Below are 14,376 nucleotides of genomic sequence, written 5' to 3'. Positions count from 1 at the left end.
CCCAGGCGCCTGTAGTTATACACTGGACTGAACCAACTCAGAGTCTCCGAGGGGGAAGTCTGGAGTCTGAGTGTCCTCTTTGGAACGAGCCAGAAATGACATTCAGGGGCACCTGTTACAGACTTGACATCTTTTCCTTCTACATCATGGATTTTCTGGATTTTGAATGTGTTTCATTATCTTGTAAATATCACATTATTTAAAATAAATACAGCTCCCCCCCTCTCTGTGCTGGTTTGCTGCACTGATTCTGCTGGTCAACATGTAGCCTATGTTTAGGATCATGTAACCCAAGACCTGCTAGGATTTATCAAGCTGGACTGAGTTTCTTTTATTTATTTTATTTATTTTTATTTTTTAAGAGCTTGAGCATTACAAAGAGCTCTGTTAAACTGTGGAGATGTTAAGTTGGTTTTTATTTTACAATGCTTTTGGGAAACAGGGTCCAGTTTAGTAGGCAATTATTTAGTATTTACACTTAAATCTAGAAATGTGACCAAAAGACAAGGATTCGGTTTTATGTGGGTTTTATTATTATTATTATTATTATTATTAGTAGTAGTAGTAGTAGTAGTAGTAGTAGTATTGCTTTCGGTGTTGTTGCTGTTGTAGTAATAATAATAATAATAATAATAATAATAATAATAATAATAATAATAATGAAAGAACGAGGGAATGCTGCCATCTACTGGAGTTAGGAGGTAGCACAGAAACTCACACTAAGGCTGTTGTCTGTACTGTATAGAGCCCTATTTGGACAGGATTAAATCTACAAGGGGTCCTGAGGTCATTTCCTGTTTTACAGGCTACTCTGAGATTTTATTTCAGTCCAGATCAGCCATGATTTTCGACGTCCTCCTCTGAGAAAATTACAGCCTGAATTACCTACTGTTTTTTCCCCCCAAACTCAGCGCTCGTCTGATCTTTTTAATCACATGTCCATGATTTTCTATGCAGATTTTGCCCTCAGACTGAAAAAAACCAGACGTTCGACTTCTACTACTTGCTGTATTTTGAATCTTGTAGCTCACTTGCTGTATTAGTGATCCACTTCTCCTCTTCCCCCAAACTCTTGTCCAAACTGAATCCCAGACTTTCTGATGATGAATTGTGTTTTTGTAGAAAATACAACCCACTAGAAACTCGCTCCTCCTGCGGTCCTTTTATTGCTGTCTGGATGTGAGAGTTTTATCACTGAAGAGACATGTAAAAGTTACTACAGACCTCTCTCTGATAAACTGATCCACTCTGAATAGGGCTTAGGACTGATTTTTGACTGTGATATTTCTTGCCTGCTTGATCCTTCACAAAACAACTTCTCCACCTCCTTCACTACTACTACTACTACTACTACTACTACTACTAATTATTATGATTATTATTATGATTATTATTATTATTATTAGCATTGCTGACTCACAGTTCCAGGTCCCTGGTTTGATCCAGGGTTACTATCTGTCCCATGTTCTCCCAACATAGCTTTCTTCCAGGTTCTCTGATTTCCTCCAATCTCCCAGAAATATGTGGGTAGGTGGATTGGCTATTCTACATTTCCCTCTGGTGTGAATGTGCGTGTCCATGCTTCATAACTAAATATCAGGATTTGATGTATAAATACGATATATATGTATATACAGTCAGGTCCAGGTTGAGCTCACCAGTGCTTTCTTTCTTTTTAATAATGTACGTAACTGTTGATTTGGCCACTCCTAAGGTTTTTGCTATCTCTTTTATAGATTTATGTTGTTTTTTCAGCCTAATGATGGCCTCCTTCACTTGCATTGAAATCTCCTTGGACTTCATATTGGTAGTTCCAGTCAAACAGCTGCCAAATGCCAACTCAATACCTGATATCAATTCCAGACCTTTTATCTGCTTCATTTGTCTTTAAGTAACGAGGGAATGGACCGCACCTGGTCAGTTAACTTCTTGTCAGTCAATTGTCCAAATACCTTTGAGCCCCTGAAAATGGAGGTACTTTGTTTAAAATGGCTGGAATTCCTAAATGGTAAATACCATATTTTTGTGGAACGTCTTAAAATAAAGCTGAAAGTCTACACTTCGATCACATCTTGATTGTTTTATTTCAAATCCATTGTGGTGGTGTATAAAGGCAAAATCACAAAAACTCTGTCATTGTCCACATACTTCCAGACCTGACTATGTGTGTGTGTATAGATAGATGTATCAATAATCAATATTACCAAAATTAATATTAATTCTCTTAGTTTTCATGGATTAAAGTTACAGTTAAAAAGAAAGAAAGAAAGAAAGAAAGAAAGAAAGAAAAGAACTCGAGTGTCCTGCACAGAGCCCTGACCTCAACCCCACTGAACACCTTTGTGATGAACTGGAACACCGACTGAACCCCAGACCTCCTCACCAACATCAGTGCCTGACCTCACTAATGCTCTTGTAGCTGAATGAACACAAATCCCCACAGCCACGCTCCAATATCTAGTGGAAAGCCTTCGCAGAAGAGTGGAGATTATTATAACAGGAATGGGAGACTAAATCTGGAATGTTCAAAAGGCACATATGGGTCTGATGGTCAGGTGTCCACAAACTTTTGGCCTTGTAGTGTATATTAACTCTGTTAGGACCATCAATTACCACAGCACATTCTCTTTTAGTAACTGGAATATTATATTGATTTAAAAACAATCATAGCAAAAATAGCAAAAAAAAAAAAATCTGTATATATATATATATAATATATATATATATATATATATATATATACAGTATATCTTAATAGCAAAACTGTTTATGGAAATGTAATAGCTTAATTGGTAATTTTAATACGTTGTAATTGTACAACCATCCACTTTGACTTTATTAACAGAAAATATTCATCACTCAACACCAGGGGGGGAAGCAGATAATAATTAATACACTCCAATATGAACAATGGGGGGAAACAAAACAAATTTAAAAAAGGGGGGGAGGGTATATAAAATCACCAAACTTGGCACAAACATCCCATATTTATTTATTTATTTATTTAGCCTTCTTGTTTTCTAGGGTGGACAATTTTTTAAGTATTGTTTTTCAACTCTGCGAAGCCGGAACCATTTTACTGGAGTAAGGTTTTCGACGACACTTTTAACGCTGGCACGTTAGACGCAACCAAACGAGTGTTTGTACTTTGTTTTCCCATTTCAATGGTTATATCCTCTATTTAATTATCTTGAATTGGACAAAAGCTATTTCAAAGAAGCTCTTAGACCTCATCACAGAAGATTGACCTCAGATAAAGCTTTCTTTGGTAGTTCCTACCTGTAGTCTCCCCACCCTCTGCATGTCGACATGGAACAATCCACATCACTTCCTCTGAGTCCTGAATGAGTTGTTGTTGCCTTTATAGGCGCACTGCACTGAGGAGGGAAAGAGCAGCTTCTGCACCCTGCGTAGTGCACTTTATTCACAAAGAGGGAGTATTTGGGACTTTGTCACACGCATGAGGCGCCGTGTGTCGTCTGTTGAGAAAGTGTAGCAGGGATTTACACACGCGTTAGTATGGGGAAGAAGAAGGGCCATGGAGACGGTACAGGTTTAGGAAGAGCTTTAATGAAGGAGAGACTGAATGCAGCCCGAGGACACAGAAGAAACGACACATGGGTACGAAGCTGACGTGATAGAAACAGGACATTAGTAATTCATCTCCTCTGCCATTGCTAACGAGCTAGCTACAGTTAGCCGAGGCACTCTGAAGTGTGATTATAGTGTGTATGCTAGTTATGGTTATGTAAGAAATAACACACCACGGGACGTGCAGTTATGGGAAAATAACCCACGGCAGGGTGGTGTGATAGGTTTCCACCCTGAAGTGGATTATCTTCTTATAACACCACGTCCCCAAGGGTTTTATTCCTCTTATTCCACAGCAGTTTGTCAATATGACAACTTTTAATTTGGTAATGAATCACACATGTTGCTTTTTAACCGTTTATAGTTCTCCCTATTTCATAGACTCTTTCCTTAGACTCCTTCTATAGACTCCTTCTATAGACTCTTTCTATAGACTATTTCTATAGACTCCTTCCTTAGACTCTTTCTATAGACTCCTTCTATAGACCCCTTCCTTAGACTCTTTCTATAGACTCCTTCCTTAGACTCTTTCTATAGACTCCTTCCTTAGACTCTTTCTATAGACTCCTTCCTTAGACTCTTTCTATAGACTCTTTCTATAGACTCCTTCCTTAGACTCTTTCTATAGACTATTTCTATAGACTCTTTCTATAGACTCCTTCCTTAGACTCTTTCTATAGACTCTTTCTATAGACTCCTTCCTTAGACTCTTTCTATAGACTCTTTCTATAGACTCCTTCCTTAGACTCTTTCTGTAGACTATTTCTATAGACTCCTTCCTTAGACTATTTCTATAGACCCCTTCCTTAGACTCCTTCCTTAGACTCTTTCTGTAGACTATTTCTATAGACTCTTTCTATAGACTCTTTCTATAGACTCTTCCTTAGACTCCTGCCATAGATTCCTTCCTTAGATTCCTTCCTTAGACTCCTGCTATAGACTCCTTCCTTAGACTCCTTCCTTAGACTCTTTCTATAAACTCTTCCTTAGATTCCTTCCTTAGATTCCTTCCTTAGACTCCTGCTATAGACTCCTTCCTTAGATTCCTTCCTTAGACTCTTCCTTAGACTCCTTCTATAAATGTTAAGTACACTGTCTGTCTCCAGAAATTAACATCTGCCAAACAAGTCACAGTGAGTGAGCTGTTACCATAGAAACAAACTCAGTAATATAAGCATATCATTTGAATCACAGCTGGAACTACTGTTAGAACTGCTTTTATGGAAAATTAATCAACACATTTTGACCAATCAGATTCTAGAGTTCAAAACTTCTAAACTGTTATACGTAAGGACTAACACATGACAGACGGTGCAGTTAGAAGGAAATAATGCACGCTGGGGTGGTGTGATACTGCTACTCCCCAGAAGTGCATTATTTTTGTATAACAGCACGGTCTTGTGTGATATTCCGCTTACACCACAGCAATTTGTTTATTTACAAGTTAATTCCTCGCTTACATTATCGCCTTGATACAGTCGTTTCCCTACCAGCCTCTCTCTCTCATACACACACACACACACACACACACACACACACACACACACACACACACACAAAACGCAGCTTGCTGTTTAGCTGAGAAACTGGAAAGCATAAACTCCTCTGTCCTGAAGACTTTGCAAAGCACTGTGACTGTTACAAAGTGCTGACACTCGAGACTAAGGATGGGTGGCTGAAGCCTCATGAAGCTGTATTGAATCCTGCAACATGTTGTGGTTTGCAAAAATTATAACAATGATAAACTCAATAGCGTTGAATAAACTGCTTCAGATAAAGCACCTGCACACTTCATTTCTATAGACTTTCAGTCCATTGTGTATAAATAGACTACTACTGTCAATGTGATACAATAAAATAATGTTTAACTAGTGCTACAGCTCAGTAAAACTCCACCAATCTGACTAATGACGTATGAAGTGTAAGTGGGTTTCGAACCTCTGACACACAAACTAAAGCGGTCATGTGATTGGACAGAAAATGAGTCTCGATACGTAGCTTAAATGGGATTTTGTCTACCTACTGGAAAAATGCCACAGAGCCCCAAATGTAACATCACTGTCCAAGACTTCCATAAATGTCTCCTAAAAAAAAACTTCACCACATCAACGATTATAGATTTTGCTTTGTTAAACAACATGTTTTTAAATGCATTTATTATAAGTCTTAGTTTGTGTGGAGTGTCTGCCGTACCTGTGTATGAGCCGTTACTATAGAAACAGTAATGTATTAGAAGGAGCACATTAATGTTAACATATCATTCATGTTACAGCCAGAACTACGGTCCAAGCCGTACTGTCATACAAAAATAATGCACACCTTCTGACCAATCAGATTCAAGGATTCAACCATACTGTGGTACAAGTCAGTTTACACAACAGCTCCAGTTCACTAATTTGATTGGACGATATTTACTATAACAGCATTGGTACATTTCACTGAGTTCTAACCATATTTCATTTCATTGAAACCGTTACTACACTTACTACAGGCTGTCCGCCAGATTGTGTGTTACCATGGCAACACACAGCACTCTCTGTGGCTTCTTTGGGAACTATTTTTTGTCAATGGAGCAAAAATAAACAAAATATTTGCCCATATTGTGTCTGAAATGTCATTTAGTAGTACATATTATTTTTTTTGTTGTTTATAGAGCTGTTATATAAAACAGTGTCTACAGCCGAATCACAGCCGTGCTGATATTCTTGCTCGTGCGATGTTGCTTAATTATTGTATAAGCTTAGTTTGTCATCCTAATGTTATAGTTAACTGATATAATGTGTTTTTTTTTTTCCTTTTTTTCCCCACCAGCTCCACACCAGTGAACTGAATGACGGGTATGATTGGGGTCGCCTGAATTTGCAGTCTGTAACAGAGCAGAGCTCTTTGGATGATTTTCTGGCCACAGCTGAACTCGCAGGAACAGAATTTACTGCAGGTAGATCCTTCTGCACTTCCTTTATCCAGATGTCTTGGTAAAGTACGGGGTCTTACTAGTGTGAGCTATAATCTTTCAGAGAAACTGAACATCAGATTCGTACCAGCTGAAGCCAGGACTGGCCTACTGACAGCCGAGGAATCCACGAGACTGAAGAAACTTCATGAAGACAACAGACAGTTCCTCCGCATCCCACGAAGGTGATTATATGTCTGTAAGCCCTGCTTTGGGAGAAGAATTGATTTAGCCCTGTGTTATTATACATACACACAGTTGTGCAGTTTGACTGAACAGCTTTTCAAAAATGTAGAATGAAGCTGAAGAAAAACATTAGGTTGAATAAATACACTTATTGTGCAGTCAGCAACAGGTCTGCAATATTCTGGTTAAAGGAACCTATCCAACACATCTGACGAAAATTTGGATATGATCTCCTGTACTGAAAAAACCCTTATGATGAACCCCATTAATAAATGTTTAAAATACATGACTACATGACCCAATTTCAAAACTGTAAGCTTAATACTCCAGCAATGAAGATCTTAGGATGAGGCAGACATTAAAGAATGTTTTAAGAATGTTGTTTTTATGTTGGTTGTCCAACTTTCAAACACTGTAGCAATGCAGGAAAGAAGGAATTTCCCAAAGCATTTGTGGCAGCCATCAGAGCCACACTATTACAACACGAAGTGCAGCACCAGAATGTTTTTATGGCTCCGCTGCCGGATGGTGGAGACATTATGTTTTCGGGTCGTCTGTCCATCCGTCCGAGATTCTCATTAGCGCGATATTTGAAGAACGATTAGCTGAATTCTTGTAGGATTTATATGGAAATATGAATGTAACCAGCAGATGAACTGATTAGATTTCGGGATTTATCCAAACAGGGTCAAGGTCACAGCAAGGTCAAATGTCTGAAATAGTTTTTCTTCAGTAGCTTTCTTCATGTTTGAATTACAGTATATCATATAATAGCTGAATTATATTATATTATTATATTTAAAAAGCAATATCTGTTCTGGCATACAAATTAGTAACAAGAAGGATTAGACTTGTTGGTGGAGGAGGAATCCCCGTCGATGGCGTTGGCGTCGAGTTCTACTAGTTGTTTCTGACAGGAAGTCCCTTCTCTGAAAAGCTGAATTATACACATTACTTACAATACTTTTGACTAGCGAATTAATGAATGTGTTGAAAAATGCAAAAAGCGGCAATACCAGCAACCTGGTAGATTATGGGTAATTTGCTGTACCAGGCCTTCTGGTGGAATAGAGCTGTGTGTTGTTCTCACTCCTTTTTGAAAGTCCTTTGTTGCAATGTGTTTTCTTTCCTTTCAGACCACACTGGGATGAGAACACAAGCCCCGAGCTCCTCCAGCAAGCCGAAAGAGACAGCTTCCTGACATGGAGACGAGAGCTGGCAAGGTGAGGGAGCTAATTTCTGCTTCAGCTATTTATCACTCGTTTGTGAGACTTGAATGTTTCCTTCCTATTAGTTGCAAATTATTATTATTATTCCAATTAAATATCCCTTTTTCCTGTATAAGGCTGGAGGAGGAGCAGAAGCTGATTCTTACCCCTTTTGAGAGGAACTTGGATTTTTGGAGGCAGCTTTGGAGAGTTATCGAGAGAAGGTACTTTAGCTAAAGTGATTTTAGCCATGTTTTATGTGGATATGTGTATAAATGTCCTCCTGCTACAGTGATGCTTTGAATTAACTTTGTAATTAATTATTCTGCAATATTTTCTCTCTAGTGATGTTGTAGTTCAAATAGTTGATGCCAGAAACCCTTTGCTGTTTCGCTGTCCAGATCTAGTACGTAAAAAGTTTCTCATTTCACTAAAACTGATTCTGAATCTTCTATCTCTATTTACTGCAACATGCTATTGCTCTAATCTCCCATCAGGAGAAATACGTCAAAGAGGTTTCCAGTCACAAGGTGAACATGCTACTGTTGAACAAAGCAGATCTGCTTACCCGAGAGCAGCGTCGTGCCTGGGCCGAGCACTTTCAGAAAGAAGGCATCAGAGCAGTGTTCTGGTCTGCGCTGGCCGAGGCACAGCGGCTGGATGCTGAAGAAAAGGTGAGAGCTTTATTCGTTTAGGCAACCCGTGTACAGTGAGGGTAAAATAAGCATTCGGACGCTTTTTGTTGTTGTTATTGTTGTTGTTGTTGTTATATAATATACTTCCTGTGAATATCCACTTCAGATTTACACACGTTTTTTGACTTTGAACAAAAAATATGTATTCTTAAATATAAACAAACATATATTTTTTTAAAAACCAAAATGATGGAGATGAAGTATTTGGATAGTATGTTGAAAATATATATTTATGTAAAAGTTACATGAAAATGAAGTTTTATAAATGTCCTCGCATGAAGTGTACCTGGTATCACTATAAAAGACATTGAAGGGGAAGATTTGACACAACAAGTAGCAATCATGGTGAAGGTGAAGGACCTTTCTAATGTTCTCTGGGAGACTATTATTAAACAACACTTGAATGAAAAATCTACAGAGCCGTAACAAAGTTGTTAAACATGCAGGTTTGACGACCTGAAAGCAGCAGGAACAACAGTTACACTGCAATGAACTGCACTGCAGTCATCTCTGTTCCTACACCTCACACAAATCTCCACTACTATAAAAGGAACACAAAGATGCACATACAAAAGCAGTTAGACAAATCAGACCTCTTTGGAACAATATACTATGCTCAGACGGAACAAAAATAGTACTCTTTGGCAAGAATTCAGCTCATCATGTTTGGAGAAAGAAGGGTTGTACGTACGATCCCATGAACACCGTACCCACAGTGAAGTACGGAGGTGGGAGCACATATGGAGCTGCTTCTCTGTAAACGGTACTGGGGCATCACACATCATAGAAAGAATCATGAATGGAGCGATGTACACATTAGAGGAGAATTTAATCTCATCGGGCCAAGAAACTGAATCTGCTGTGAAGATGAATGTTTCAGCAAGACAACAACCCCAAATCATACAGCCAAAAAAACTTAAACTGGTGTCCAAAAAAGAGGGTGAAGGTGCTTGCATGGCCTTGCCAATCTCCTGAGTTTATTTATGGAGGATTTTGAAATTGTACGTCCATCAGAGGAACCCACATAATCTTTTGCATTTGAGGACAATTTGCTGAGAGGAATGTGCCAAAATTAAACCACAATGCTGCAAGAACCTAATTACTTCTTAGCGTAGACTTCTTAGTCTCGAAGCTGTAATTGCCAACAGTGGCTTTGCAATAAGGTACTAATTTTGGTAATTTGTCTTATCTGATTACTTTTTTCCCTTCACTGTATATAAAGCATTTCCACAGAACAGATGCTGAAGTCTCTCAGTTTAATTGCTTTTAGCTTGTGTTTGGATGGGACTTGCTAGAATCTATGCCAGTTGAAAAGAAATAGACAGGAGTATCTAAGTATTAATCCCCACAGCTATGCTCTAAAATCTAGTGGAAAGCCTTTCCAGAAGAGTGGAGGTTATTATAACAGCAAAAGGAGATTAAATCTGGAATGGGATGTTCAACAAGCACGTATGAGTGTGATGGTCAGGTGTCCACAAACTTTTGGCCTTTTCGTGTATTTAGATAGCTATTCACAGCATGTGTAAACAGCAATGACCTCTTTTTTTGCCTCTGCTTATTGAGCCACCTGCTTCTGTTTAATGATCTGAATATTTTTTCTTTAGAGTATTTAATATCTAATTACTCACCAGAATAAATTATTCATATTTGAAGGCAAACTGGTTGAATAAAGCCCTTTATCACGTTACACACATGATACACAAGAATCACATATTATCGTTGCATGTTTGTTATATTGTTCTTTTCTATTTGATTTGTTATTCTTTGTTTATACCATTTATTGCATATTTTCATTATTTTTTACCTGACCTAAGAGTAAAACTTTTGATATGTAAGTATTAGAACTTGCTAATATTTCAATTTAAAATTTCTTATAGAATAAGTTTTAATAAATTCCTAACAGCAGGTGAATTTAAATAAATTGCACTAGTATGCTCATGTAATCTGACTGATATCATAATTCACCTTGTGATTATCTCCTGCCTGGTGTTAAAGGGAGAAGATCTCGGTGACCTTGAGGACCCAAGTGATACAGAACGTAAGGGAGCCACAGAGAAGCCGTCAGTTCACCACAGTGGACCTGAGGTCTCACAGGAGAGCAGTCAAGAGGAAGAGGAAGATGATGAGGAAGATGATGGGGAAGATGACACAACAGCGAGTTTTGAGGACTGTACTTCAGAGGCAGACTGGCACACTTGCTCGGAGGCATCAGGAGACGAAGAGGAGAAAGAGAAGTGTAGAGCGTCTTCAGACTGTGCTTCTTTTTATAACTCAAGCCATCTGCTGCGCAAAGATGAACTGCTAGAAATGTTTAAATCTGCACATTCTGGACCCAAGTGTAAGGAGGGCCAACTCACAGTAGGACTGGTGAGCTTGAGTTTTAGGTGGATTTATACACACACACACACACACACATACACACACAGAGCCTTTATTCATTTCATCAACCTGACATCAACCTTTATCTCTATTTAAGGTGGGTTATCCTAATGTTGGCAAAAGCTCCACCATCAACACCATCTTTAGGAATAAGAAAGTCTCTGTTTCAGCTACACCTGGACATACAAAGCACTTTCAGGTATGTTTTTACTAAATGCACTTGTATAAATGATTGTAACATTTGACACTGAACAGTTGTACACTTCAACACATGCTGCATGAGTTGTCCTCAACTGTTGTGTTTTTTTAATCCTGAAAGAATTTTTCCCTTCTGAATGAAAATAGTGATTATCTTTACTGAGCTATTTTTTGTTTTAATTTATTATTAAAAAATACAAAGGCTTGTGCTTTTGTTCATACTGACATCATTGGATTCTCATAACGGACCCTGAGCATTGCTGAAAGTGATGCAAGGATGCAGATATACTTCACTTTCACCACGCAAACATGCGCGCGCACAGCCGCTACACGCGCGGCATCGTTCACATACTCGCATACATATCTTATATACATCTGGAGGATTAAAAGTGGCACATCAGAGCCAAAAAAAATCCTTTTCCGTCTGATTTCAGGTTAAAATTGTAATGTTTTGACATGAAACAGCGATGTTAAATGTACTGATGAGCTATCTATTTAAACTGGTATTGCACCATGCTGAGAAGTTGTGTAAATTTCTCAGGATGTACACAAGCCAAGTGCTAAATGACTGCAGGATACTCGAAGCAGCCATCTTGCAAATATGTACACAGTTAACAGCAAGTATAATTCAGCCTTTACTCTTACACTACCCTGTGATTAAGGGACCATAGAGCACAGACTACACTTTACCCGTCAATATGAAATCTTTATGTGGCTCCATTCTGATTCACAGGAAAATAAATAAATGAAATATAGCATTAAAGTAGAATGGGATGAGTTCATTAAAACTGTTTTTACATCTAGGTAAAAGTTCTTAACTTATCTTTCGTTGTCGTACATCTAGTCATTTGTGCTCATTGACAGATAACACTGTATTCAAACACTGTTTTGTGCAGGACACTCCAGAATTATTGGTACCCGTCATGTAAATGAGCATAAATTAAGCAATTTAAAAAATTAATAATTAGAAATTAATTATTTAAACATGCAGAAGCATTATAGTGTTGTTTTATTTACAAGCATGAAAAGCTTCTTAAGTAGTTATTGTTTTTCTAAAGAACACTGATTTATAATTAATCATCACTCTCATAATTATTTTATGATGCCTGCCCTGAAGAGATGAACAGCCCTGAGTCTCTTCCTGTGAAGTCTAATAGTGTTGGAAACACTTGCAATTGGATCTAAATTCACTCTTTCATTTTAATCTCATTTATAGTTTTGACTTTATGCAAATGGACTTCTCTCTCTGATTCATCTTGTCATTAGGGTCAAATACTGAGACTGAGCTGGTCATTGCAAAATGCAAGAGAGAGTCATATTTTTATTTATTCATGTTACTCGTGATACCTTTTGAATCGGTGTTAAATATTTGTGTTTGTGTGTGTTGTAGACATTGTTTGTTGAACCGGATCTTTGCCTGTGTGACTGTCCTGGCCTAGTCATGCCTTCCTTCGTGTCCACCAAAGCCGAGATGATCTGTAGCGGGATTCTCCCCATTGACCAGATGCGAGACCACGTCCCAGCCATCTCTCTCATATCCTCTCTCTGCCCAGTAGTTCTTGCTGACGTTTAATCTATTGCATCACTCACCTGTGTCTTTTAAAGTCCTGGAATTTCTGAATAATTAAAAATTTATTAGGTTTTTTGTGCTCTTGTGTATAGTGCTTAAGTGAAACCCTTAACCTAAGTACGTTTGTCAGACAATTCCACGAGCTGTGCTGGAGGGAATCTATGGCATCAACATCGTCAGACCGAGAGAGGACGAAGATCCGGATCGCCCTCCCACCTCCGAGGAGCTGCTTTCAGCTTATGGATGTAGGCCACTAACTGTTATACATTATAAGAGCACACCTTAGTATGATGAGCAAAGTGAATTATGGTCTGGTGTCAACTTGTAAATGTGCCTATACAGATATGAGGGGCTTCATGACAGCACACGGTCAGCCAGACCAGGCCAGATCAGCCCGCTATGTTCTGAAAGACTACGTTAGCGTAAGTATTTATTCCACTTTCACTGCTGGAAGTGAGGCAAAAAAAATAAGAAAAATAATAGTGTACTAATGGCTTTGCACATTTCTTTGATGAATCTTTGCAGGGAAAGCTGCTCTATTGTCACCCTCCTCCCCACATCAACGCTAAAGACTTCCAGCCTCAGCACTTAAAGTTTGTAAACCAAACTATTAAGAGTGGTCCTTCCACGTGTATCAGTAAACCTCCCAAGGTCAAACAGATTGAAAACACTGTTGATAAAACCTTCTTTCACCAGGTAAGAAATCAATTCTTCTGAAATTATTTATTTTCCTAAATTAGTAAACATGTTGCTACTTTGTTCTGCATTTCACTACACGTGCTATTTGACGTCTCCCAGGAAAACGTCCGTGCACTAACAAAGGGAGTGCAGATGGTGATGGGCTACAAGCCTGGCAGTGGCCTGCAAGCGCAGGGAAAAGCAGGCGCAGAACAGCAAGATGGGAAACCATGGAAAAAACACGGCAACAGGAACAAGAAGGAGAAAGTGAGAAGACTCAATAAGCACCTGGACGCTTGAACGTTGCCCTGATTATGGAAGATGAACAAAGACACTGAAACAGTTCCTATCTGAGGCTGACTGGGAATGGGAATATCTGAATATCAAATAAAAGCCTCTTTCTGAGAATCCCTTCACAATTCCACCATGACAATAATATATTTCCGCATGATCCAAAATGATTTTGTATTAATGCCACATTTATAATAAATGAAACACCCCTCTTGATGGGTCTCTTGAAATTGCCCTTATGTGGGAGTGTATGTATGTGTCCGTGGTGCCCTGCGATAGACTGGTGTCCCATCCAGCGTGATTTTCCAGCCTCACACCCAGTGTTCACGTGATAGGCTTTAGATTATTCAGCTCAGGGTTGCTGTGAAAGTGGTTATTAAAAGAGAGAGGAAGTGTCATGTTTGGACAGGGCCTTTTCCACATTCTTTTGGATTTTTTTTCCTTAAAGTGGATGTCAAGGGTTTTCTCAGTACATATAGAAATGAAATAAAATGTGTAAATAAAATAAAATGTGGTTTAGTGTTCAGAATTCGATTTTTGTTCTATTTAGTGTCCCTTGAATAGAAGATGCCTACATTCAGAAGATGTCTGTGTCTCACACTGTCTCTTTAATGCACCTTAATGCAC

At 38.5% G+C, this 14,376-nt stretch overlaps 1 protein-coding gene across 1 annotated transcript; it reads left to right on the top strand.

Annotated features, from left to right (window-relative positions):
* Positions 1 to 3,365: 3,365 nt before the first annotated feature.
* lsg1 (large 60S subunit nuclear export GTPase 1) lies at positions 3,366 to 14,278 on the top strand. The gene is made up of 14 exons (XM_026915151.3): positions 3,366 to 3,621; positions 6,403 to 6,529; positions 6,609 to 6,729; positions 7,867 to 7,953; positions 8,076 to 8,162; positions 8,284 to 8,344; positions 8,436 to 8,612; positions 10,629 to 11,000; positions 11,110 to 11,211; positions 12,601 to 12,744; positions 12,902 to 13,025; positions 13,123 to 13,202; positions 13,306 to 13,476; positions 13,579 to 14,278. The coding sequence occupies exons 1-14, from the start codon at positions 3,520 to 3,522 to the stop codon at positions 13,756 to 13,758; spliced, it is 1,935 nt and encodes a 644-aa protein (XP_026770952.3). The 5' UTR covers positions 3,366 to 3,519; the 3' UTR covers positions 13,759 to 14,278.
* The last annotated feature ends 98 nt before the right edge of the window (positions 14,279 to 14,376 follow it).

This window comes from Pangasianodon hypophthalmus, chromosome 11, assembly GCF_027358585.1.
Source record: "Pangasianodon hypophthalmus isolate fPanHyp1 chromosome 11, fPanHyp1.pri, whole genome shotgun sequence".
In the NCBI taxonomy this organism is placed as follows: Eukaryota; Metazoa; Chordata; class Actinopteri; order Siluriformes; family Pangasiidae; genus Pangasianodon; species Pangasianodon hypophthalmus.
This window is presented reverse-complemented; position numbering and strand designations above follow the sequence as displayed.